Source organism: Falco biarmicus, chromosome 1, assembly GCF_023638135.1.
Source record: "Falco biarmicus isolate bFalBia1 chromosome 1, bFalBia1.pri, whole genome shotgun sequence".
NCBI lineage: Eukaryota > Metazoa > Chordata > Aves > Falconiformes > Falconidae > Falco > Falco biarmicus.
In genome coordinates, this window is record NC_079288.1 from 42,446,561 (window position 1) to 42,472,938 (window position 26,378).

Sequence of the window (26,378 nt, forward strand, 5' to 3'; positions counted from 1 at the left end):
TCATGTATTAACCAACTGAGTCACACAGTTCTGCTCCTAGCAGCAGGCTCCCAGGCTTGCAGTAACACGCCCACTGCTTTCCTGCTGTTAGCATCCATTTCATAAAGCACTGGTACCTTCAGCCACTTTGCTCGCCTCTCCTTTAGTAAGTAGTGCTTCTCTGAGAAGCATGGAAAAAAATATGCAGAAATGTTCGTAAGACGCTAAAAATGCCATTTTAATTCCTTCTTCTAGGAAGCTAAGGACTTTGGAATCTGCCTTCCAGGCAGATACACCCTACTGAAGAAAAACACCAGAAAAAGCACATTTTGGGCACCTAACAGCGGGACCATTCAAGGTACACAGAGCCAGCTGCTACCTGTAGGACAGCATCCATCTGTCAGAAACAGGGATGCAGAATGGACAGCTCCGTTTTCCCCAAGAACAGGAGACACACCAGCAAGCAATTTATGTCCTTGTTCCCCCTCTCATGTTACTATGGAGCAGTTGTGTTAGTGTAACTGTCTCTGGTTTTTTCTGTTCTTTCTATATACAAAGACAAATGGACAAATTGAATCCTGCCACTCTGCTACCTTGTCCCGAGCAGCAGTCAAAATATGTCGAGCCAACAAAGACATTCAGCGTAACCCTGCCAAATCCCACTTGGTGCTGGCTGCCTGCAAGTGAACTGCATGCGAAAAGCACGCAGGGTAGTGCTTCCAAAAGCCCTCAGCTCTGGATTTGTTGTGCTGGGCAAAGGCTGGATGCAAAAGCCTGGCATTCGGTCAGAAGAGCACCAGAGACATCCACAGCCCCTGTGAACAGAACTGTCTAGTCAACACTTCATAGAAGGCGTATGGTACCTGCTCTGTTCTCTGAAGTCTTTCCTTCAGGATTTCTGGGGATTTGGAGGTGCAGAGAGGGGATTCAAGTATGTAAGAAAATAGTACTCATGTTTCTAGCTCAATAGTTTTAGGGAAAAGCTTGATAACCTGCTGTAAAATACCTTCTGCTTCTGCAGTCTTAATGGCTGATATTTTAGGATTGCCACAACTAAGTAGCCAGCATTCAGGGGAACTTAAAAGCAAAAGGACCAGAAATAACCAAAAAACCTCAGCCCTAAACCCTTTTCTTTAGCTGCCCATGAATGTTTTTCTCTCCATTCCCAACAGAGCAGGATCAGACCCACAAACACTAGTCCAGAAGCCAATGGCCTGCTGACTACAGCAACAGATCAATCACTGACCTGTCTCACCAGAATAACTTGCTGCTGCCAAGAATATCTGTCCCCACTGGCACAGGGCAGTCCAGAGGAACAGCTTTGGGAACAGAAGGGCAGCCTGCCTGGAAAATAATCCAGGAGTTCAAATTCTGGGTATAAAATCCTCCCTGCCCTAGTCTTCCTCAAAGCCCATTTCACAACATAACAGTTGTTGTAAGTGATACGTAATCCTAGTACTTATGCAGGCAGAATTAACCCAGAAATAAAGCAGTGGGCTTGGTACACCAGGCTTAGAAATTAATTTTTCACCTAGCAGCTAGCTGGGATGATAACACATACAGGCAGGTTAACTCTTTCAGAGCTGCCAGACCAGGCAGTAAAATTTATATTCCACAGAGGATCTGATGCCCAAGTGGACCCATGCCCCTGCCAGAGACAGCTCTGACACAAACTGCATGTGCTTGGCAGTGCACCTGCTTACTGAGAGCTGCACACTTTTTAAAGGGGTCACACAGCAGAAATCAACAGGAACATCTGTGTGATTCTCCCCACCCCTCAGAAAAAAAAAAGAAAAAAGAAGGAAAAAAAAAAGAGATCGAGGTCATTTAATTAAACTCTACAGCATCCAACAAGGACTAGATTTTTTTTAAAGATATTTTAGACCTTGTGTAAATCTTTCTTCTCTGCTTCCGGTTTTGCTTCTGGATGTCATTTGGCTGTGGAGCCCACATCACCTGATGGGGGGCAGTGGGTCACAATTTTTTCTGCTCAGGTAAGGACAAGAGAAAACCATTACACTTGTAAGGCACTTCTCGGTACTGGTCAGCAAGACGAAGATACACGCTGTTCAAGTCCTGTCCTCAGCGACAGAAATGCAGAGATGCAGGTGTAGACCACTCATTAGGCAAGGCAAATTAACAATTCTACATTAATACAGTGCTCAGCAAATCTGTTTATAGGGATTACGAATCCTATTAATCTCATCCCTATGGCAGTCTCACTATTATGTTTATGGGCATGTTTAATACAAAAAGCTCCTTAAGACAGCTTCACCAGCCACCCTACCAACTGTTCACATCTGAGCATCCACAGCTTCTGCATGCGGCGAGGCAGGGAAGGGACAGCAATGGCTCTGGGAAGTTGCCCTGGGTGACCCAGCTACAGATAAAATAAAAACTCAGACAGCTAGAAATCTCTGTCAACCGACAAGCACTTTCTGGATTGACAACTTCCTCAGCCTTTCCACACATTTGATCTTTTCTCCATCTAACCCAGCCCCCGAAGCCCAATTCAATTTTTAAGCAGCTCATTCCTCCTCACTGCAGGTAACACTGGAGTCCTTTTGGTTTGCAACCTTGTGAAGGTGCCTTATCAGCTCACACAGCCAACAGCTAGAGTGCCCAAACGAAGCATGTTTCACACCTGTGCTCCAGCTTCCCATAGGAATCTCAGTTAAATAGAGGTGAGGGGGTGTCCTTGCCAGCCTGGGGGGGAAGGCACAGTGAGGATGTCGCCTGAAGAGGTTAACATCAGAAATCCGGTTCCTGGCTGCCCTGTACAACTGGGTCTGCTGGTGGTGCCTTGTGGCATCAGGCTGTTATCTCCCCACCCATTTGTAGATGTCCCTCCCAAACCCACTCATTCCTAGTCATGATCTCCCCATCACCTCTGTCCACTACCCCTCTCTCCTCCTACAAACCCTGTAAACAAAAGCTTCTCCACTGCTCAGTGACCATCAGCAAATTCTTAGAACACAGTCATGCCGACAAAGAAATAAAGCCCGTTAACCTTTAACCAGCTTCCCAACACCTGCCCTGGACAAGCTTCTTTCACCCGAAACTCGCAGCTAAAAGGCAATTTGTGACACATGTGGTCAAACCAAATAGATGGTGCACTGAGAACCATCTGGCCTGAGCCCTTCTCTCTCCCTGATCAAACAAACCCACAGCTGCTACTGTAGTAACAAATGGGGCCTGGAATTTTGCTTCAAAATACAAACCCCAGAAGAGGAAAGGTGTGGGGATAAACTAAAATAGAGAAACAAAAGACCCTTGTCCTCAGTCCAACAGATGTTAGATGTATATGGGAAAGAGAGAAGTTACCCAGTCAGGCAAGCACAAAGCAAGGATCAGGACCTGCTGGCCAGGGGCCAGAACGTCCCTTCCCTGCCCACTGCAGGGCAGGGTATGGCCATGCCTATGCCAGAGGGACATGGGCACACAGGGCCGCCCTCGCCCCTGGGTGAGCTGGATGTCACATCCAGGCACAGAGCTGACTGCTGGCTGCTCACCTACCCTTTCAAAGCCTTGGCTGAAGGGCTGAACAAAGCTGATGAACATTCAGTTTTATTACCTGTGAAAGGTCTTCCTTATAAGAACAAATGTTTTCAGAAGAACATTTTTGTGACATGCTTCAATGACCAATGATGAAAGCCACCAAATTCTTTTCAAAGAAATCAGATGCCCCATGGCTGTGTGTGAGCTACTAAGCAAAGAACACCTATGATAAAGTCACCTCATTAAATGATAGCTACATCATTTGAATGCGCACAGTATCAAGGTGACTTTAGAGACGAAAAGGTACCAAGTTACAGAGCGCAGGGCTCTCCTATGCATGCAGACTCAAAGCTTCATTTCTTCACCCTCACGCCTTTTTCTTAATGCACAAATATTTTATTTTATCCTAACAGTCATTTTCTCCTCTCAAACAAAAATACCAACACCAACAAGTGGATGCAGCCGGTAAATGGGAGCCATTCAGGAGTTCCAGTGTACTTTGTAAGGGTGTTTATTAAAAAAACCCATGCAACAGAAATGAAGTCTTGCTCTAAATACAGAGCAGGCTGGCAGACAGAATATAAAGCACTGGAATGGAAGATTCTTAGTGCAGCAGGGAAAAATTACCCTGAAGGAGGTAATAAGAGGGCCACAGTTCACATTTGTCCTAACTGATCTAAGAAGCTGAAGAGTTGGCATTAGCTGACACTGGCATCCGAATGTGAAGTTTGGTCTTTTTCCATGGATTAGAGATGAGCTCTACAGAGCTCAAACATTAGAGAAGCTAAGAAGTATCAGCAACTCCAGCATCTCTCTGCTACGCAGTGAGACAGCAAGGAAAAAAACCTGACAAGTACAGTACTTTAAAACAATGGTTGCAAGGGGGAGTCTGCAGATCTCATTCAGCATTGGAGAAGCAATACACAGCATGGCACGCTTATGATTGGGAACAAGAAAAATGCACTGAGTCTAGATGAACTCCAGCTATATATGCTTAAAAACACGTGAAGCAGACCTGAAGAAACTTGCATAAGGCTGTGATGAATTCTCCATCGTTTGAAAAATTAAAATCAGAGAATGCCTTTCACAAAAGATATGCTCTAGCTCATCCAAAAGTTATGGCATAAATTACAGGGTGGAGTTTTACTGGACTGTGTTATATTTGGAAGGGTTCAGACTTGATGAACGTAAACATTTCAGGCTGGAAGGGATTGCTGTGAGATGACAGATAAGATCCCTCTGACAAGATCCTACTTAACTATTCCAAAACCAACATCCATTTAGCTGCAATACACCAGTTACCACCAAATCATCCCAAACACTAGCTTGCAATTACAATCTTCATTATTGTCCTTCCATACCCAACAGAACTATAATTATAAATTATACACAGAGTACAGTTGTAAACAGAAACTGATTTTTTAAAGTGTGGGCCTGGAAAAACACCACCAATTTAATTGATTCATGATAGTTTTCAAAATAGATGGTCCTTCCTAAAGATTTATAATCAGGAAATACATTCCACTGAGATACTAGAATATGACTCTCCTCTGGGCTGTAACACATGCAGGATTACAACATATTAAGCTCTACATCATCAAGGTGGACAGCCAGAGCTCCACAACACTGGATCTATGTGAGTTAATATTACAGATGACAGAAGCCTTAGAGTAAACAGTTTAAAAGAAAAAAAGCAAGACAGTCAGAAACACTAGATCTAAGCAACTTACCTGAAAAGGAGCTTTTCCTGTTAGACACTGATAAATGATGGTTCCTATACTCCAGAGGTCAGCTTTGGCATCATAGTGTTGAGACATAATGACTTCTGGTGCCTTTTGGGGAGAGAACAGAAATCTGTTTTACAAAAGATGTAGCTTTTTTTTTTCTTAAACAGCTGCAAGAAAGAAACAGAAGTCACTATTATGCTTTAAAAATTCTTGAGCTGGATTCCTCAATAAACATGAAAGATTTGCTCCTGAGAAGACTGTAAGATTACCTTGAAAGGGCCAATTCCCTAATTAAGTGGGGAAAGCAGGCACTTCCAGACAGGTAGACAAGAAATACCCTATACTGTCAGGCTTGTTTGGGCAAACTCAGCACTTTCCCTTTCCAGCATACCATTTTCTGCTGAATCCACCTGTGCTTCAGTGAATCCTCACTGAAATCGCACAGATAGATCTTCTAAACCAGAGCAAGTAACAGGTAAATGATCAAGAAAAGCAAAGGCTCACACTGCACGGGTAAGCTTCAGCCTCCATCCTGACCTGCATCACTTACGCACTTTCCTCATTTAGCCCGAGATGGCAGCATATTAATTATGCTCCAGAGCCTGCTGCCAAGGTCACAGTCTGGGTTCAAAGGCAGATCTGTGTGTTTCAGCCCAACAGCTTGAGCCCTGCTGTGCCTCAGACTCCGGTTTCTAATCTCATACCATGCCCTCAGTTGCTCCCTCCCAGGCTTGTTCCAGAAGCTGGAGCTGGTGCAAGCCCACAAAGCCCCGTGGCTCATCAGGCAGTGTGCCTTAGAGGCGGCAGCAGAAGAGGGACAGAAGGGCAGCCTTGTTAATCCCACGTGTCTATAACAACAGATTTCATTGCAGTGCTGCCAGCATGGAACAAGATCAATTTTCTAGCTCTGTTAGAATTAAAGGCCACATGTAACAGGAAAAATATGGCAGCAAACATGCCGTGGACAGGAGCTTGGTCTGCCCCTACAGGAAAGCAGGCATGAACCTAGCAAAACCAAGGACAAGACCTGCACAAGGAGGTTTCAAGTCTCACATCATGTCAGGGTTCAGCTCATTCTGGTGCGGGTAAGATACCTTTCTTTTTTAAAAGAGCAGCAGCAAAGGGCTACGAGCTAAAACAGCAAATAAGGGCCTGCCCTGCTAGCAGATGGTCCCAGGGCTCCTGCAGAAGGTGCAGAATAGTAGTAGCGACAGACTTCAAACACCCTCTAAATCCCAATTGAACCCTCCCTCCCCATCTTCCTTCAAATCCATCAGTAAACAGAGAACAATATAAAACATTGAGATCCCTTGTAATGTCCAGAGCTGTTTAAAATAAAAAACAAAACAAAACAGAAAAAGGTCATCACTAGTTTCCTCCAGCCCTTTAAAAAAAAAAGCAGCAAGCTGGATGTTTTCATTTACTTTCACAAAAGACTCTGAAAAAAAAAAAAGTATCACTAAAAATAGACAATTCAGGAAACTCTCAAAGGAGAAAAAAAATTACATCATCTTCACATATAGCAGAGTTCAAATAAACATCGTGCTTCAAAAAAGGGAGAGCAAGAAAGTCTGTTTTGCTTGAGTTAGTACTGTGGAACAGACTACTGAACACGCCACCGCTGTGCAGTGCCACACAGTTCAGCCTGGCTCTGCCCAAAGAGTACAGGCAAAAAAAATTCAGAGTGAGTTAGTGTTCAAAATCAGATTCCTACTGCTCCAGGGCACTTGTAAAAATTTCAACCTAAATTGATCCACATCATCTTTCTACTTTGAGCTCAGACACCCACGTCCCCAGAAACTATTACATGGCTGGCTTCGACATTTTTATTTCTGGCCTGGTTTTGTCATTTTTAATTTCACCAACTTGATGTGACACAGAGATCTTGACTGCTGCCATAAGCACAAGCAAGAGATCTCCTCCTCACATATGGTCCCAGAATGGAAAGTGCAAAGGGGATGAAAGGGATCGGTTTGGGTTTTTTAAACACATCTGTTTCACAAGCTAAGAAGTCATCCTGGAAACAGCTGGTTTGATGAAAGAATTGGGGGGGTGGGGGGGTGTAGGAATGCACAAAAAATGAGCAGGTGAGCTCCATTTACACACATCTGCCAAGTTGTACTGCAAAGAACACAAGTTAGCCAGAATGGCAAAACTTCTGCCTGCATAGGTCCATAGATCTGAACGGATTTTACAAAAATGCTGTTCAACAGGGACCTTGCTCCTGATGCTGTTGCATTAGCAAAAAACAACTGCAAAGCCTGAGGTGACAACAGGCTTGTGGAACCACTCTGGCTCACAAGGGCTTGCTGAAGCAGTGATTTACAGAGGCTCCTCTCCAAGGAAGCAACATCTCAAATACTTCACACATCTGGCTGTATCACCCCAGCCTTCACTCTCTTTTGTCATTTTGCTCACAGCAGAGGAAACAGATTTAATTTCTCAGTGCCTTCAGTGGAGAGGCTCTAGTCCCGTCTGGAAAGATGCTGTTTCTGGGAGCAGGCAGCAATCAATACTCCATTTTGTTCAGTTTCATTTATCCACAGCTCACCTGAAAGTTAGATGACAACACAGGCACCTGTTGCCACACACTACCAGCAGCTAGAACTTTATGAAGTCTCCCTGTATAATAGGTGGTTTCTGACAAGTAAAAAAAATTTCACCTTTGAGGGAAAGACTAGTGAAAAACAAAGCCTAGGGGGGGTTGGGGGGGGAGCGGGAAGTAAAGCAAGAACTATACAGAAAAACCTGCAGGCAAAACACACACTTACCATGTACATTGGTGAGCCACACAATGTTGCTGCCATCATATTATTCTGCAGATATCGAGCAAACCCAAAGTCAGCTACAAAGAAAAACAGGGGTAGGTCGGGGTCAGATACCAGTTCTAGAGAGCCTGTACCTTCTCCAGCTGATTGCCCCAACTTTCCTTTCACTTCCTATGGAGCTTCACAGCATGTGAAGTACCCCACCTTAACCAGACTTCAATGGCTCTCTTCTCAAGCAGCAACATCCTTGTACTAGTTACTAATGCACACTACAGACACTACAAAGGGTAGACCAAGCCATAAAACCCCCCACCCATTCAGAAGAACGGACTCCCATCCTTTTTTCAGAGATCAGCAGTCACTTCTTGCCGTCCCCATTTGCCTGCAATTTGAAATGCCAGCTGCTGAGAGTTGGTAAAGATTTCTTGACTTCAGTTAGAGTGTGCCACCTCATACTAGCTAGCTCATCTACTGCCATCTCCATTGTTAATTTAGGAAACTGAAAGTTCCCCTCTGTTGGAAAAGTTGCTATGTAGCAGACATCCAGTAGAAACCACTACTTGCCACCACCCATATTTCTAGACCAGCCCTACTGCACAGTCTTGCTCTATTACTTCAGAAGAGCTCCAAGAGTGCTAACCCCAGCACAAGGCAGAAAGCTGAGCCACAGTTCACCTGGTGGCTAGAAAAGCCAGGGCCAAGGAATACCAAGACAAATTACCTCCGCAGGTTACTCAGCATCTGATCATATGATACTTGAAGGTTCTCTCAAGGTTACCAGATATTTCAAGCTAGGAGACTGACACAGTTGTTTACACTGTCATCTGTCACTAACGAATTGGTATGACTAGCTATTCTCTGGACCAGGTACTTCTCAGGGAAGTGGGAGGGAGAGGTTGCAGGGCACATCACACCCGTGCCCACAGCCCTCCTGCTTGCATATGTGGCTCCCAGTCACTTCCACCTCCCAGACAACTCTGCACTTAAAAAAACCCACAAAACCAACCAACCAAAAAAAAACCAACCCCAAACCAAACTACTTCAGCCAAAATGGGCAGCAACATTTCAAACTTTTCCACTAGACCTAATTTCTCAGCTGAATGAAAGCTTTAATGCTTGCTCCACAGCACAGTTTTATCTAATTGGTGTCAGCTTCAGCTTGTGAACTGTAACATAATCAAAAGTCCACATGTTGAGGGCAGTAACATCCAGCACACATTTCTGAGGGACTACAGGGGATAGATGTGCTCTGCAACTGATTTCTGGAGTATCTGTCCCAACTACTGGTCCATCACTGCCACTTGCCTAATGTGCAAAAAGTGAATTTCTTCAAGATGCAGCTGAGCAGCCTGCCTCTAATTCAGGCTGCTGAAAACTTGCTTTTAGGCGTGCCTGACTCCCACTGGGCTCACCAAGGCCAGCCAGGAGAGCAGCCTTGAAGACACCAATATTTACCTCAATACTATTAAAAGCTGAAGACAAAAGTCACAATGCCTGCTCATTCCTGGCAAGCCTGGAGATTAAATGCCAATTAAGGCAGGCTGGTATTTGCATTTACCAAGGGAGCCACTGTTCAGCTGGAAGCAGAGCAAGGTTCTTTTGTGTTAGTCTGTGCCCTGGCAGAGCAGAAAGCTCTTGCTCCTACTGCTTAGAGCCAATGGAAGGTTACGTCTAGCAGAGGAACTAAGCGGGGATGATCAAAAACATTAGGGCATTTTAAGAAGTGCAGTAAACCTCTCCTCCTCCTTGACAGTTCCCCAAAGAAAGACTGAGGCTTGCCACCATCACCAAACTCTCCTGAGAGCCGTCAGAGCAACACTTGTAATGGGCTCTTACCGATCTTTATGCGAATGTTGTTGGGATTTGACTTCCTGCCTCCAGCATAGGAAAGGAGAATATTCTGTGGTTTCAGGTCCCGATGGATGATGCCTTTGCTGTGCAGCATTTTCATGGCACCTGCTATCTGCTGGAGAAAGAGCCTGATGGTGTCTTCACTAAGTGTCCGCATAGCTAGGAAGGGGGAAAAAAACCCACAACAAACCACAGATGAAAAAATACAATGCCAGTTCTTTGAAGAGCCCAGAGGGCAGATTCTCCACAACAATCGGCCATCATTTGTCATTTTTATTTCCACATATGGTATTTTTTCTCCACACACTATTTCTGAACGATCCCTACAGGCAACAAGGGAGTGCATTTGCATTCCCAGCTTATCCTGCAGTCAGGGCTGCTTTCGGCCCAGAGTTGCTCCTGGCAAGCTCAGCCAGCAGCAGACGCTGAATCTGGGTTATCACCTGGGTCTGATCATGACACCTGGGGAGGCTTAGGGCTCGCCCCAGCAAGCACTGCCAGCCAGACCCAGTGCTGGGCCTGGGAAGGGTTGGTAGGTCAAATTCAGGCAGCTGGGGTACGTGGCCAGCAGGGATCTGCACCTTCAGGGTATGAGCCCAAGCCTGGGCCCAACCCATGTGCATCACCACCCACCAGACCCAACTGCAACTCCAACCCCAGATCCAGTGTTAGGGTGAACTGTGGTCCCATACCTAACAACATATCCCTCCCAAATGGCCCCTGCAAACTGCCATTTGGTACCCTCCATCCTGCACCCGCAGATGCAGCAAGAGTGTTTCAGAATGCTTTCATAAGCAAGTGCTTTCAAAAAATAATATATCAGTAATCAGAACATGGATATAGGGAAACCCTGAACTGCATCCTCCTGAGATACGGGCTTCCCAAGAACTGTGGTGTAAAAATAAACTTTGAAGGGATTAAAATAACATCCAACTGGCTCTCCTAATCAGTGATGTGACATTAGCTCTCATCGTTTTAAGAGCTATACATACAAAACTCTTGCCAAAGCTGGGGGCAGTCTGCTGAACAAACCCCAGGATCACCAGTGCTACCAGTCCTTGTCAGCCACTGAGCCAGTCAGGCTTAAAGCAAACACTGTTCCATTTGAATAAAATAATTTTTCTTTTTGTAAAAGGTCCCTGTAAATTACTTGGGACTTCATTAGTGTTTTTGCAGCTATTCTCTGGTAAGACATAAAAACAAGCTGGCAGGAGCTTCAAAATGCTACTCTACCTAGCCAGCTAGAAGGGAGGAATCCTTACAAAAACACAGATGAGGCTGCACACAGCTTTAACACAACACAGGAAATTATGTATCTAACTTTTAAAATAGCAAGGAACATAGATCAGTTAAACAGCACTTAGAAAATAAGCTCCCACTTCTCCCAAACCTCACTGCTCTAGGAGGAAGCAGAAGCAGAGCTAAAGTGTCACCACAGCTATCAGCTGGTCCTCGACTCATACACGTGAGACCAGGGCACATGTACACAGCACTTCCCTCCCCTCACTGGGCTTTCCTCCTCACGAACTGGCACTCAGCTGGAATCAGAGACTCCTCTGCAACAAGGGGAGATTCTGTGAAGGGATTTGAAGTACATGAAGAGGCAGCTTAGATGCAAGCCTTCCAAACCCACTCGCACCTTCTGAGAAAAACACTGCCACATCTTTAACAAGGCTTCCCTGACCCCCTGCTGAAATATATGCGCATACTCAGTCCTGTACCATTTTCTGTCTATTAAAGGTCCAGTATCTTAGCTGTGCTCAATCTTCTCTCCAGCAAAAGGTCTCTGCAATAGTTCTGCGATTCCTATTCAAGGAAATTATTCAGGAATGGTGAAAACACCATCTTTAAACGAAACCAGCACAAATGCCAAAGTTTTTTGCTCAGTTCAGCTCAGGCCCAGGAAAGGACAGGCTGTCTCATAATCCCCCAAACACGAAGCAAGACTTGAAACTTGGTAGTTCTTAACATTATTAAGCTAGCAGGCAATTACAAACTCCTGGCTAAATACACTCTGCCTCTAGCAGAGACTGTGGTGCCGAGAGCCTTGTTCTGACCTGCAGTCCCAACAGCATGCCACATCTTTAAGGCGTTACCCTCTCCCTTATATAACGTGGTGCCTATAAGTCTAACACAGCACTAGCCACCATCCCTCAGCAAACCAGCTAAGCCTCCCTAACGTGGATTCTAACTCTTTATTCTGAAAACACTGCTACCAAGATCAGAAAAATCCATTCAGTCAAAGAAAATAGTGCCTCTAAGCTACCGATTTCTGCAGAATTTAAGCTTTTCCACTTCACAGAAGTCTGTACAAAGCCCTCAGCCCCACAAAAGCACTGTTTTCCTGACACACAGAATCTAAGCAGGTGTCTTAAGCCTGCAGACAGACTCCCTGCCAGTGCAACTGCTGTGGCACAGTGCAGCTTCCATGTTGCAGCACACCAGAATTAGACAGGTCTGTTGGATCCTTGGCAGCATTAAACCTTACAAATCCAGGTAGTGCAGCAAGGCATGACTGTGACACCGAGACGTTACCCTCTAACAGAGAAGGGACAGTCAGTTACTTGGGGAGTGTAGGCACATACCCTTTACCTCCCTCCATTAACAAACTGGCTGTAACACACAAAACCAAAAGTCTTTGTGTCTCATACTCAGCCCATCAGTCTACTGCATGACAGCAGCAATCTCCAACTGAAGGAGAGAAACATAAATACAAGTAGCAGTTTCAGCAACTTCAGGATATTGGTCCACAAAAGGTCTCCTAGACCAGCTACCACTGGCAGAAGGAGGGAGAAGATACAAAAGACCTATTCAATTAATGTGGCACCAAAAAGAAAAAAAGTGTGGAGAACAAAACAACTCTCTTTGCTACATCCCAAACAGGGAACTTGTACTTCTATCCCTGTAGAAAGGAGATACTCTCATCTTCACCAGAAAACTGCTGGCAAAGCACCAAGCCCGCACTGAACTCTGAGCATCCTTGTGGATGTCCATGGTGAGCAATACATTCTTGCAGAGAACACTGTTTCACAAGCCTTGCTTTACCATTACTGAGAAGTAATAATATCCCTCTGTTTATTTTCATGAGCTCCACTTCAGTGACGAGGCACTCAGCTTACTGCCTTGGGAACAGGCTGCCACACAGGTCACTAGATCAGAGCAAATATTTACTGTGGGTCAGCATGGGGCCCACGCGCCTTGTAGCTCTTGAGGAGTAGGAAAAGGATGAAACCACCTAAAATAGTGCCCTGATCAGCCTGGCTGAGATGTTCAATCTGCCAAGGGGCTGCCAGGTAACTTGCAGCATAAACAGCCCTTGTTAGCTGATCCAAGGGTAGACACATCGGAGTACACCCGCTGATGTTACATGACAGCACCATTTTGGAAAAGTTATTTAGGAAAAAGAACTTCTCCTCTTACCCACAGGTGCCACAAGTGTCTCTAACATGGGCCCAATCCAAATCAAACTGAAGTCTGACAGACCAAGCTGATTTATTTGGGGCCCATCTTACAATTAGTGCAGCTCCACCTGCACAGAGCACAGCCAGTGAGACTCCCGTGAAGTCTTCTGTACAAGTCAGAAAACCTATTCCAGAGAGGTCTAGCCTTATCATTGGTATTTCTTAAATTACCAGCTGTAGAGGGCAAGCAGTTACACAGCAGTGCCTCCCACCTCTTGTTTGCAAAAGGGTCCCCCACACTACTTGGCATTAGCTAGAAGATAACAGCTCCTCGCATGTGTTGCGGTCAAACCAAGAAACACCCTGCTCTGGTACAAGGTTTTCTTCACAGAGATGTACTCTCCAAGAAGCAGCTAGAAGGAAGGTCACAAACAGGCACTTATGAACTGGCACTGACACAGGCTGTTACAGACAAGTCACAGAGCTGAAGAAGTTTCAGATCAGCCCGCTCTGACCTCCTTAGTACCCAAGGCCACAGAATTCCAGTCATTCCCGTACTGAGATGGTCACTTCTGTAACACTTCCCACAGCTGTACCATGCACAGTGGCAATCTGCCACTCTCAGCTCAAAACATAACCTATGGTGGGCTTGAAGTGAAAGCAACACCCAGAGATCTATCAGAAGGGAAACTGCATCGTACGATTGAAGAAGGATGCAGAAGTTGCGCTTTAGTAGAACACACACCACCTTGGGTTGTATCAGAGGGGCCGACCAACAGCATCACTCAGCCGAAACGCATATTGTATTGAAACGTGCATGTACGCACGTCCTCCAGTTACAAAGACAAGGAGAATTAGAGTGCCTTTGGATTCAACACCGAATTACCGTATTGCCTAATGCCTGTAATTAGAAGGCAGAATGGACTTGGGAAGCTTACAAGCATCTCATTCAATGAGAAACTAGGGATTTGCATGCACAGCTTGCATAAATGTTACAGGAACTACCAGCAAAAATGTCTGAGTCGTCAGTGGGAAAGTAGATGTTGCAACTAAATACCATCACACAATTATTAAAATAACTGAAGCAGCACAAACCCACTCAATAGAGATGAGCCTCCTGCGCACCAGTGAAATACCCTGGAAGAGATCTGAACTTTCCAAGATGAGATGTCAGGAAAAAAAGTCATTATCACCAAAAGCACTCTGAGTACCTGCAGAAGCTGGGAGAGGAGATACCCCAAAGGAGCATGTGATGGAACAGAGAAAGCCATGTGATGTAAAAGCTGACACTCATACCTAGGCTCTGGAAAACAGAGATCTCTGCTGCAGTGATGGGAATACCTAACTTTCCTGCTGCAGTCCCTTACTTCTGGAAATCTGTACCTGCTGGCTTTTCTTTACTGGCAAGTGGCACACAGACATTAAGAGTTAAAATAAAACGAGCAGCTGTTGTGACTGGGAAATTGGTGCTTATTTACAGTTGTCAAGGTAAAATATTTTACTAGTAAAAACAGAGCTAAAGGTAACTTTTTAAAATTAGCTCAGGCAAAGAAGATTCAAATCTTACCACAGGCAATGCTCAAACAAATCTAGTTGGGGTAAAACTAAGTTTTATTCAGAAAATACGATTTATCATCACTTTCTCAAACTAGCCACCGATTTCCTGAGTAGTCTCATTTGGTAAACAAGGAAGTGAGCTCTATTAATAGCCTAGCTAATTGCACACTGTGCTTCACTTTTTTCTCTGATGAGTGGTGGAAGGGAGAAGACTACAATGTACACATACGAGCAGTAGTATGGACAGGAAGATTTTCTATAAACCCATATTTCTATAAATCATTTGGCCAGAAGCTGTGTTCTTGTTTACATACACAACTTTGCCAACAAGGGTGCACAGCCCAGTGCTTTCACAGCAAGGCTGACTTCATGTGCACAGAAGCTAAAAAACTTTAGCCTTCAAAGCCCACACATTGGTAAAACTGAAGTTTGCAATTTTTTAAAAGCATTTAATTAAAAAAATTTCATTTGTATTCAAGGAGAAAAAGGTGGTACCCAATGCAAAACCATTTTCACTTGGTATTCATAACAGCATCACACCACAGAAGATGCTCCTTTTAAAGCACAGCGATACCCAAGAGCTGCAAAACAGTCACTTATCCAAGACAAAGCACACTAAATCTGGATTTTAAAAAAAAAAACAAATTCCCATCACTTCCCTCTCACCCACATTTTAAACAAACGGAACACATGAAATGCAGAATATTCCTTCATTTTCCTTCAAGTACTAAATCCTTTCTGAAAATTGAAGTCCACAAGCATAAACCATTACCCTGTGTGAACAGAGTGCAGCATACTAGCATCCAGCCCCAAATTATCATTCTAGGGATACCAACACTAGCTGTAGGGCAAATGTAAATTTAGCTTTTAATCCTTCAATCTTTGCCATTTCCAGACATCCTGTACCTCAAATAAGGAGCCTGAAGTATTACCCAGCTGACTAGCTTTTAATCTGAACAACGTGAAGAAACTTTGTTTAACCATGACCTAGAGCCACACACGAAATGAGATTAAAGTTGTCTCTTCACATTTAGTAATCTTCTAGTTAACATGCAAAACAAGAAAGTAATTTTAAAGAAAAAAATACAGTTAGGCCAACAGAAAATAATGGCCGTGCCTGACTGTAGCTAAGCAACTTGTTAAACACGCCATCCTCCTACTGTGTTGGTACTCAGGTGCAATGGGATTTTCATGCAGGCCAGGAGCCTGTACCTGTGCTGCGGGCTGCACTGAAAAATACCTTGGGAGATGGAAGCCTGGTCCCAGCAATACAGCTGGACAACAGGCCGAGCATGTTTCATTTGGTTTGGTGGCAAAGACACACTTCAGTCTCACCAGAAGGCTTGTCAAGGCACCACAGTTGCAGACACCTGTGCTATATTCTCCCAAAGACCGTGGTTTTCACCACCTTCACAACACTACCAGCTACGCTACAGTCACCCTCATCACACTGAGGAAAGAAGTGTGCTCTGCCCTAGATGTGGGCACACTCTTAGGGGTAAACTGAAATATACTCTTGGGGGTCTTACTTTAATGCAACCCTACACAACTGCAAGGCTTCAGTATAAATAGCTTTTTTTTTTTTCCAGTGACCAAGAAACAGACAAACCATGTCCCTAGGAGAGTTAAGATGTGTTTAATCTAAGGCCATTGTAACTAAAATATATAACTACTGACAACAATTACTACTGACCTACATAGGAAAGACTACAATACTAGCTTTTACCATCATGGAGTCTCAGTTTTAAAATTATCATCAAGGGTGAACCTCTTAGAAAAGGAGCAGTGATACTCTGTTTATTTTGCAGGAGTTAAAAAAAATAAAATACACAGTGTTCTTATTTAGATCTTCCACAAACCCCCGCAACTTTAATGAGATAAAACAGTCGGTGTTTTCTTCTGAATACAGAAGATATTCTCCATATTGTTCTACTTACTGTGAAGATAGTCTGCCAGGTCACCACCATTACAGTACTGTGAATAGATCAGAAAGCTCAGTTAATGCAAGGCAAACCAAACATTAAAAAGAATAACAGTAAACTTTACCAGCATGGCAGGCTTATAATTTTTAAACATAAATAACCACACGCATCAAAATATGTATTCAGAAGTTGGCAGGGAAAACTCCATTCCAGGAGGTTCCTCTTCTGTCCCATTTCCCCTAAACATTACGTCGCATTATAATATGCCAGCACTAACTAGCTTTTGTGCACATGCACACCCATGTACATGCCCAGCAGAGAGAATGACAGAACCAGAACAAAGCAGAAGGGTCACCACTCAGGACATCACCAGAAAGCTGGCTGAGAAACGCCAGGGAGCAGCCACAGCTGACGGCTGGAATTCCCCACATGGTTTTCCACAGCACCAAGGAAAGGCAACAAGACCTCACAGTGAAGACTGCACAGGAAAGTAAACATTCAAAAGCTTGGCAGGCAGGCTGTGTCAAGATAATTCTCTTTCTGTGTATCTTTGAAGCAGATACTGCCCAGTAACACCTATTTGACCCTTGAGGTAAGATGTCTGACTGATTAAACCCGTGCCAGCATGACCTTCTGACAGCAGCAATATCAAAAAATCCCCCTGGCTGCTATTGTCACCCACACTGCTCCAGTTCTCAAAGGCACAGAGCTGCAGATTAGATTTGCAAAAGTATCACAGGTGAGACTGCAAGCAGAAAGCACTACTTGTGTAACAAGCTGGTCTGCTTAAAACAAGGGTTAAAAAAAAAAAAAAAAAGAAAAAAGAAAGGATGGCGGGGGGGGGGGGGGGGGGAAGACACACACACACTTGCTTACCTCCATAACCAAATAGACAGAGTTTGCCAGTTCCTGGGGAAACAGAAAAATAAAAGATTTATGTATTTAAATATTTCACACACTTTACAACTGCTGCATTTGCTTTTAAACAGGTAAACTGTGCTCTGTTACGATTCCAGCTGAAGAGAGGGTAAAAACTTCATTATAGGTTAATTCCTGAAAAATAGCTTACTTTGAAAGTGCCAGGTATTTAAGCACGTTATTCCTTTCTGAGTGTGCTTCTGTTTAACCAAGCAGATCTCCTGTATTGTGGCTTGGGTTCATGTTGGGTGTCTTCATGTTCCTTTTGGGCTCTGGGGATTAACAGCAGTATGCAATGCAGACACTGGCACACTATCATCTTAGAGCCTTAATCATTTCCACATTTAACTCAGCCCTTTACAGCAGCTATGCCCACAGGAACAGTGCTAGCCTGAACAGAGAGATAAAAGCAACACAATTTTGGGGCCTGCAAACCCACAGCTGAGAAGTGCCCAAGAGTCACCTTGGATTTGAGGGCAAAAAGGAAAGATCTCAGGTCAAAACCACAATATCGACCAACCAGTTTGGGGCAGCTAAAGCTTTCTGGATTATCATGGGGGTCAACACCAGCACAGTTCAGCCCAAATGCTTGCCTTCCTAAGTTTGCTACAGATGCTGCACTGTGATGCTTCTTACCATCTTGGGAGTTCACCTCCAGCCTCAGCTGACCACCTCCACCAGCTCCCTGGCCTTTGGTAGCCCATACAAGGCAGCACACCCCCAGAGCAAGCACTGGCCACCGTGGAGGAGTGCCCTGCAGCCAGGGAGCACCACAGAGCCGCATCGGCACACGTAGCTGTGCCACATGCATGCTGACACCGGGTGGCTGCCTGGCATGTGTCTAGCACAGCTGCCAAACCACTAGCAGAGAACAAACGTGAGAACAGCCAGACATTTCAACCCTGGGTAGACCCAGAAAGGCAAATGAGACTACATCTTCTGTTCCAAGTCAGACAGAAACAGCCCTGCTACACAAAGCCTGTGTGCTGGAAGCCTCCCCCGAACTCCAGACGCAGCCCTGACCAGCGCAGGCAGCAATCGCCCAGGTGAGTGGAGAAGCTCTGAGAGCAGAGGAGGAGACCACTCCATTTCTAGAGCGCCAGGGAGCACGCCTTGACTTACAGGCTGTTTAGACACCTGCCTACCTGACTCCTCTTCCGAGCCCCACTACAATTTCAAAGAACCCCAGCACCCACCCTACAAGCCTTTTCGTTTCCAAGCAGTCTCCACTGTCTGCTCTCGGCCCCTATCATCTCTGTCTACCCACAGGACTCTACCTCCCATCCAGCCTGTGCCAAACTGCCTCTGTCAACACCTCAAGTCCTCAGCACCTCCCATCATTTCTCTTACAGTCCTTTTTGAACCTCACAACATGAAATCTGTGTTTCCAGATGCTTGCTGGAAGACTGGTTGGAGGAAGGGGGGAAGAGGGGAGGAAGCTGAACTACCCGTGATGTCAGACTCAGCCCACAGCTGCCTGCAGCACAGCCCACCCTCCCCTGGAGAGGCTGAAGGCACCATGCAGCCCAGCAGCCTCCGCTCACATAGCTCCCCTGGCTCAAGCATTCACCAAACCCCAGGGCTGGCCATCCCCAGCTCAGCTCTTACAGCTGTTTTCACTGCCAAGCCCTAATGAGCTTTTTGAAAGTCCCCGTGTTTGTCCCAAAAGCAATTATGTGTGATACTTCAAGGCCGAGTTTGTTGCATTTCCTTGCATGACAAGTACTGCTTTAAACAGGATTTGTTTTCCAACCTCTGCACTTAAAAGCAGCGCGAATTAAGTCATCCACTTTCACACAGGCTTCACATGAAGTGGGAAACCAGCCTGTGGTTAAAAGCACTAGCCCAGGGATGGAGCACAAGAAGACGACACCAGGCACTGTCACAAGTGTTGCACCAGAGCACTGGGGTGAAATTTTCAGAAGCATTCAAAACCCACCAGCTCCTGCTGTCCTTAGCAGGAACAATGGGAAGTTAAGGTTTATAAAGACACCCAGGCCTTTCACTTCTCCTGGAAGTCCAGCCACAGATGCACCAGAAGATGTGAGGACGCATCAGAAGTGCGGTGCAGCTGCCCAGGGAAGGACTGCGGGGCTGCAGGTGAGGGAGCGCATGGCAGGGCAACTGCAGGGCATGGAGGAAGCATCGCAAGCACCTTTGGCAGCCCACACCGAGTTCATCACTGCCACAGCAACGTTCTTCATAGACACCTCCTGTCTAAACACACTGTGATCGTTGCAGCTTAGGAACTCTACAAATAAATATGTATAACGCCAGCAGGGTTTGGGGAAGCTTACTTGCTATATTATTACCTATACAGAAAATGCAGAGGAAGTTTAGCTTACACAAACTACATTAAGATACTTGTAACAAGCTATTAGCCAATAGCTAATGTACACCATACAGTTTGGTTGTTTTTCCACTGTATGTTATTTAAAGACTCTGCAAACAAACATTGTCAGGGAAGTCACCGATTTTTAGCAGCCCACGTGCACGGCCACCAGGGTTAAACAAGGACCTACACAGGCCGGGGGGGGATGCCGTGCTTCACTCCCCCAGCAACAGTGACCTTAGTGGTTTGTGGCTTTATGCCACCACCACCGGGTGAAGAGATAAGAGGGCAAGGCCTGACAGCTACCCGCCGAGGAGGAGGTGGCTCCCCCACCCATCCACTGGCAAAGCACCCCCCCAGCACACAAGCCTTCCTCAGAAGCGCTCTGCCCTGCTGTGTGCACCCCCAACACAGCAAAGGAACATTTAGCAAGTGTATTTTCAGATCACAAATGCCTGTAGCAGGGATGACAACTTCCATGTTTGCAACTTCAGCATTTCAAGACCCACTTACCAGAAAGAGATTTGTAGGAATTTTGCCAATAAAACTAAACATTTACTTCAGGAAGGGCTCCAGCAACAAACTCTTGTTTGGAAAGAGCCAGGAGCTCACTGGGCTTACAAGGGACACAACTGTCTGAAGAGACCTCTGGTTTCTCAGTCGGGCAGATGGACTGCTCTCAAGCTCATTCAGCAACAGAAACTATTTCTTTTCCATCTGTGTCCTTCCACACTATTTATGACTTGTTCATTAACAAAACAATGGGGGAAAAAAAAAAAAAAAGCACTGCAAGCCAAATTTTGCAGGCTACCAGTTTCTCTGAACAGAAACAAAATACCCAAACCACTCATTTCCACATCAGTAACAAGAATAATATTACAGTTTGTTGCATTTCTGCAGAGGCTTATGTCCAAGTAGTGCTACAGATGACTGACTCTGGACCTCTTACTCACATGTGCCAGCCCTTGCAGCTGAGGCTAATCCTGTCACCAAACAAGCTCGACCAAGAGAACAGCACAGAGGCAACCCTCTAACCTTACCCCTCATCATAAAGTGCAGCAGTACCCTGACCATACTCCACAATAGCAGCAAAAAGCCTCTGCCAAAGACATTAAGCTGATAATTAATCAGTCTGGACCACTGCCTGACTTGTAGTTCTTGCAGCAGAGGCCCCAGTGATGAAGTTACAATTTAATTGAGTATAAAAATAGGCAATAGCCTCTACAAATAACACACATCTGATGACGAAGGACAAAGAAATGAAGAAACTTCATTTAGCAGTACACCATAAATCACCCCAGGACAGTGCAATGTTAAAACTTCTCACTGGGACATTAGGAGGGCTGGCGTCTCAGACATCAAGACCCAGCAGTCCTGTCTCCCTTTAAATTTTCTCTCCACCCATACTGGAAGGTGGCATGATCCTCTTCTTGGAAAGTGTGTGTTTAGGTGTGTCCAAAGGGAAATGTCTGGGTGTACCCACAGTTAGTCATCCTCCTACCACAGCTTAAAAAGCCTGCGAGAGGAAACTTCCTTAAAAGAAATCCTCCTCTGCACTCTACCCCAGCACCTAGCCTGCCACAGAGTTTAGAAAGCTGTTCAGGAAGGGAAAAGAGTTGAAGTTTAATTACACAACACTTCAAAACTCCCCCAGCAGTGCAGTGTTCTCATCAGTCTGTGTGGGAGCAGTGCTGTAATAGACACTGGGGTAGAACCAGCAAAGGATGACTTCCACCCCACACCAGTCCTCTTTTCTATGAAGGCTGGGGGATGCAGGAGGAACACTTCAAAGATGAATGTAGCCTCACTGGAACACCCATGTGCTGAGCACCGTATGGCTGACAAGGTTCCTACTGCCTATAGGAGAGGAGCTGTATGGATCCAAGTCCTCAGAACTGGTTTTGCTGTCCTCCTGAAGAGCAGTGTACCACTACCTGCTTGCTGGCCTCTCTATGATGGCAAAGGTTCTTGTTTTGTGCCTCTCAGAGGGCATCTGACATGTGCTGCTCAATACTGCCTCTCCAACAGCGCCCGTTGCAGCTGCCAAGCAAAGATAACCGCTGCACACAGATCTCTCTAAATGGGGCTAGGACTCATCAGTTCCTACCAACACAAAAGAAGCACAAAAAGCTGGGAGTCTGACAGTGGAAGATAAATGTGACGTCAATTGAAAGCTAAGCTTTTCTGCTCTGCTTTTTTGGGTTTGTTAAGTTTTTTTACTGCTACCTCCCCCAGTCACCGCAGCAGAACCACAGCACACCACATCCTCCTGTTTTGTCTGTAGGATCTCCTGGAGCCAGTGCCCTTTTTACCTGTGGTCTCTTGCCATTGCTCTTCTGACAGTGGCACTGGTGTGACAAACATGGGCTGTAATGAATACAATTTTGCTCTACAGAAACCAATTCCTAGGCCAGTGGCACCTGGAAAGCCTCTAGCCAAGGCAGGGGCTCCCATGATGGCTGGGCTCGGGAAACAGAACCTGCTGTTCTCAAGAGAGAAAAGAAACTTTCTACGTAGCAAAGTCTCTTAGTATTGTTTCACTCTGGCTAACAGTTTGGCTTGAGCAGGCTAACCTCTAAAGAGGGAAAGGAAAACCATCATGCTATGCAGGGATTACTTCTTGACACAACTATTTGAACGGAAGCAAGATAAAAGACAATAGTAACATTAATCTGAATTGTAGGAGCACCTACCAGTGCTCACCCTTTGGAAAATAGATCTAAAGCAAATAGCTAAAAAAATATTCACTCGCCTTTTGACCTCAAGCAGGAAGAAAAGCATGTCTCAGAGCCTACTGCACTTCTTAGTTCTCTGGCCCTGGTCCTTCCCTTCACTCCTCCTGAACCTTACCAATAAGGAACTTGGGAACATTTCAAGCAGGTTTCCAATTCAAGAGACAACAAACTCATGAAGGAAGAAAAGATGACAAAAAACCCCAAAAAACAAGCCAAAAAAACCCCAACTCATCCACTGCAGCATAATCTCCTCTCTGCACAGTCAAACAATACCACAAAACACTTCTCAAACAGAGGCACAGCTTCACAATCAGACAAAAGCACATTTCAGGGCAGACTTTTGGGATTCAAGTCATGCAGCCAAGGAGATCCTACAGCAAGAGAGTTAGCATGCTATAAGGAACAGGCAGCCACTTTCCTCTTGTCTATGGGCTACACTGGAAGCAATAAATCTTGGTCAGTCACATATAAGCATTGTCCAGAAGATGATATGCAAGCAACAAATACCATCATCCAATAGTCTACTCAATCTTTGCCCACTCTAGCACATCCATGTCCAGCAATAAAACCTACTGCTACTGACTGGAAAGGGTTATTACTATGGTCAGCAGATCTTTGACTTCCCAAAACAATGAGGGCTTCTAATTTCTTCATGTATATCCCAGGGAATAAGCATAAGCAGCAAGACCCAGAGAGGCCCACAGCCAACTGTATTGGCTCTTGACTGCATTCTGCTTCCTACAGACCTGTCAGCTTGCTCCAGGATGCAGAGCACCAGCAGAGGCACGGCACAAGCAGAAGGGAGCCCCGCAGCATAGACGTGGTTTATGGCCAGCCTTGCAGCAGGCAGATTTCTGTAGGACCAGAAGAATAATAATACCAAGGGCCAGTGTTACCCCACTCCAGGCAGTATGGTATTCTCTACTTATAAAACAGATGACTTGTTTCAGGACAGGTTGTACTTCAGGGCAGATTAAAAACAGCAGGAAAGCTATCCTCTGGATCTACCCAGGCTTCAGGAAGGGAGGGAAAGTATTTCCCATTCCCCTGGCAACGGTCCTGAAGTCTGACTGCATGACATCAAAAAAACAAACAAGACAACGCCATGTCTGTGGAGCTACTCTTTTGCCAGGCAGCTAATACCACCTCAGCCAAACGGCAGGACAGCTGGTAAGACAGCCCAATATCCGACCGACCTGGAGAAACTTCACCATCCTTTCCACTGGGCTTGAGCTTTCTGCAGCCTCCTTCAAACCAGCCCCCCCTCTCTCCTCCACCTCCATCTGCAAGCGGGGGCAGCTGCAGTGCCCGTCAGCCCCACGGACTGGGCCACCGGCTCTCGCTTTCACACGAGCTCACTGCAGGCCTCAGTCAAACCACGAGACTCAACTCGCCTGCTGGGTGACTGATGGCTACAGTGCCTGCAGAGAGCTCAAACAAGAAAACATGACCTTCCTTTGGGGGCAGACTGGGCCCCTGCAGAGCAACACTCTACAGCAAGTCAGAGCCGAGTGCTCCACCTGAGCCTAACCACAGAAACCAAAATATGGGATTAATGCCATAATAAGAGTATAGAGACAAAGCAGCGGGTTTCACAGGTCACAGAGCTACAAGGCGAGACCAAAACACGCATCAGAGCAAACTGAAGGCTCCTGCTCCTGGGACACTGATGAGCCATCACCTCTTAGTGCAGCCAGGTTCACCTGCAGCAGCCCGTGCCCCCAGGGAGGCAACACTGCCCCAGCGCAGCAGCCCAGCAATGGTAAGAGACTGCGCAGGGAAAAAGTGGCAGTTTTCCTGAAAAGACTGGACTTCTTGACGTGGAATGGAAAGAAGTAGGTACCTCTTTGTCAACAGGCAGAATAAGACCTAGAAGCTTAACAAAAGCAAGCTCCTTCCTGCAAATGGCAATGCATTATGTTAATGCTATTAAGAGAAGAAACTTCATAATTCTAAAAACAACGAAAAAATATTCCAGATCTGATCTACTTTTCTGTATTTATTCCTCATTTCCTTTCTGTATCACAGTCATATTATAAAAATCAACATTTAAGGTTGAATTCCCCATTACCTTAAGCTCAGTCACATGTACTGGAATGAAACCCTTGCATACCATAACGCTGCATTTTATGAGCCTGCCCAAAGAGCAGGAGCAGTGGGGGGAGTGCTATGGCTGACAACACGGCAGGCTACAAGAGCGAACATTTCAGTTTTAATTACACACAGACTGAGACATACCCACTTACTGAGATGCATGCAAATACAAGCAAAACTACTCAGTCCAGAAGTTCGATTTTAGAACCAGTTAATGTAGTTCTACCAATAAAGCTGGGAATGGCTTGGGGTTGGGTTTTTTTTTGTTTGTTTTTTGTGTTTTTTTTTTTTAATACTGTATCCCAAACACAACCTGCTACCCTGCCAGAGATTTTTTCTTTTTAAGCAACCCTGGAAATTAAAAGGCCCGACCTCCACCGGCTTTTCTGTGCCAGCTGCATGACTGACTGGCCTTTGCAAGTCTTCTTCCTCATCCACTCATCTCATACTTCATTTACCAGATTTAAGAAAGCAAACACACAGCACAAAGGTGTTATAACAAGGAGTTTAAAGAAAAAAGGATGGGTTTTCTTTCCAATAAAACCAGTCTTAATTTAAGAGGGAATAAAATCCAGTTACTGGAAGCTGCAGTAACATGGGCTTGAATCTACAGTGTTTAAAAAATATGAAGAGCACCTAGTATGCTTTAACATATTTAACATGCTGGCTGCAATTGCCAACTAAATGAAAAAAATATCAGTCAAACATAAACGAAGAAACCTCCAGAGAGAAAGTGGCCTGACTGCCCAGCCGTGTGCAGTGACATTAAACAGCACACACACATAGCCTGTGTGCTCCAAGACCCCCGGCAGCCTGCGGGGCTGCAGCTCAGCCCTGACCGACACCACCTCCCCCTGCCCAGCTATCGCCAGGCTTCCCAGTGCCGCAGCAGCTCCCACACTGTGCCACCGGCACATACCAAGCCAGCTGGGAGGCCTTCCCTTCTTGGAAACGTAAGATGCTTTGCTAAATAGGATCCCTAACATCTTACAAAGCTGCATCTTTCATTCGCCCCATTGGAACCACACTGTCTGGTTGGTCTCTAGTATGCCAGCTCAGCTGACCTAATTCCTCCCGTTATTCTGATGCTAGGAGATGAGCCAGGTGCTCCTGCAGCCAGACAGAATGTTATTGCCCTAAGCAACCAGTGATGCAGAATTTGATTCATTTCTATCAGCCCCCCCTTTAAACAACCTTACTTAATAAACAAATGCATACAGCTGCGAGATCCTCACTTTGCATTTTGAGAGCATCTCTTTATGTTTATGGTGGTATTTAAGGCCTACACATCGTAAAGTGGGAGACATCGCTCAGTTAAAGCGCCTCTTTGCTATACACTAAGCACAAAAGAGGTTCTAAAGCTATCTGTTGGCTTCCCTGGATTCTGCGGTGGACATTTAATAACAAAATTTTCAGAGAGAAACGAGAACATCTGAAGACAATTAAGATGGCTTCTCTTAGGCAAAGTACATTTGGGTCTGTGCCTGAGAAACATTGCCTTGGAAGACCACATCACTCAGTCACTTTCCATCAAGTTTGCCATTTACTATTGCTACATGAACATGAGTAACAGCAAAAAACCCACAAAAAAACCCC

At 45.4% G+C, this 26,378-nt stretch overlaps 1 protein-coding gene across 7 annotated transcripts in view; it reads right to left on the reverse strand.

The window, feature by feature from the left end:
- Positions 1 to 26,378, reverse strand: part of ULK1 (unc-51 like autophagy activating kinase 1) — an 81,932-nt gene that overhangs the window by 47,643 nt on the left and 7,911 nt on the right. For 5 of the 7 annotated variants that reach the window (XM_056330427.1, XM_056330436.1, XM_056330454.1 and 2 more), the window contains exons 5-9: positions 17,580 to 17,612; positions 16,719 to 16,755; positions 9,809 to 9,982; positions 7,976 to 8,049; positions 5,208 to 5,309 (exon numbers count right to left, since the gene is read on the reverse strand). In XM_056330427.1, coding sequence (XP_056186402.1) covers positions 5,208 to 5,309; positions 7,976 to 8,049; positions 9,809 to 9,982; positions 16,719 to 16,755; positions 17,580 to 17,612 — 420 coding nt within the window. Of the gene's footprint in view, positions 1 to 5,207; positions 5,310 to 7,975; positions 8,050 to 9,808; positions 9,983 to 16,718; positions 16,756 to 17,579; positions 17,613 to 17,772; positions 17,888 to 26,378 lie in introns of those variants that run through there. The other 2 variants (XM_056330463.1, XM_056330474.1) reach the window with 2 other exon arrangements.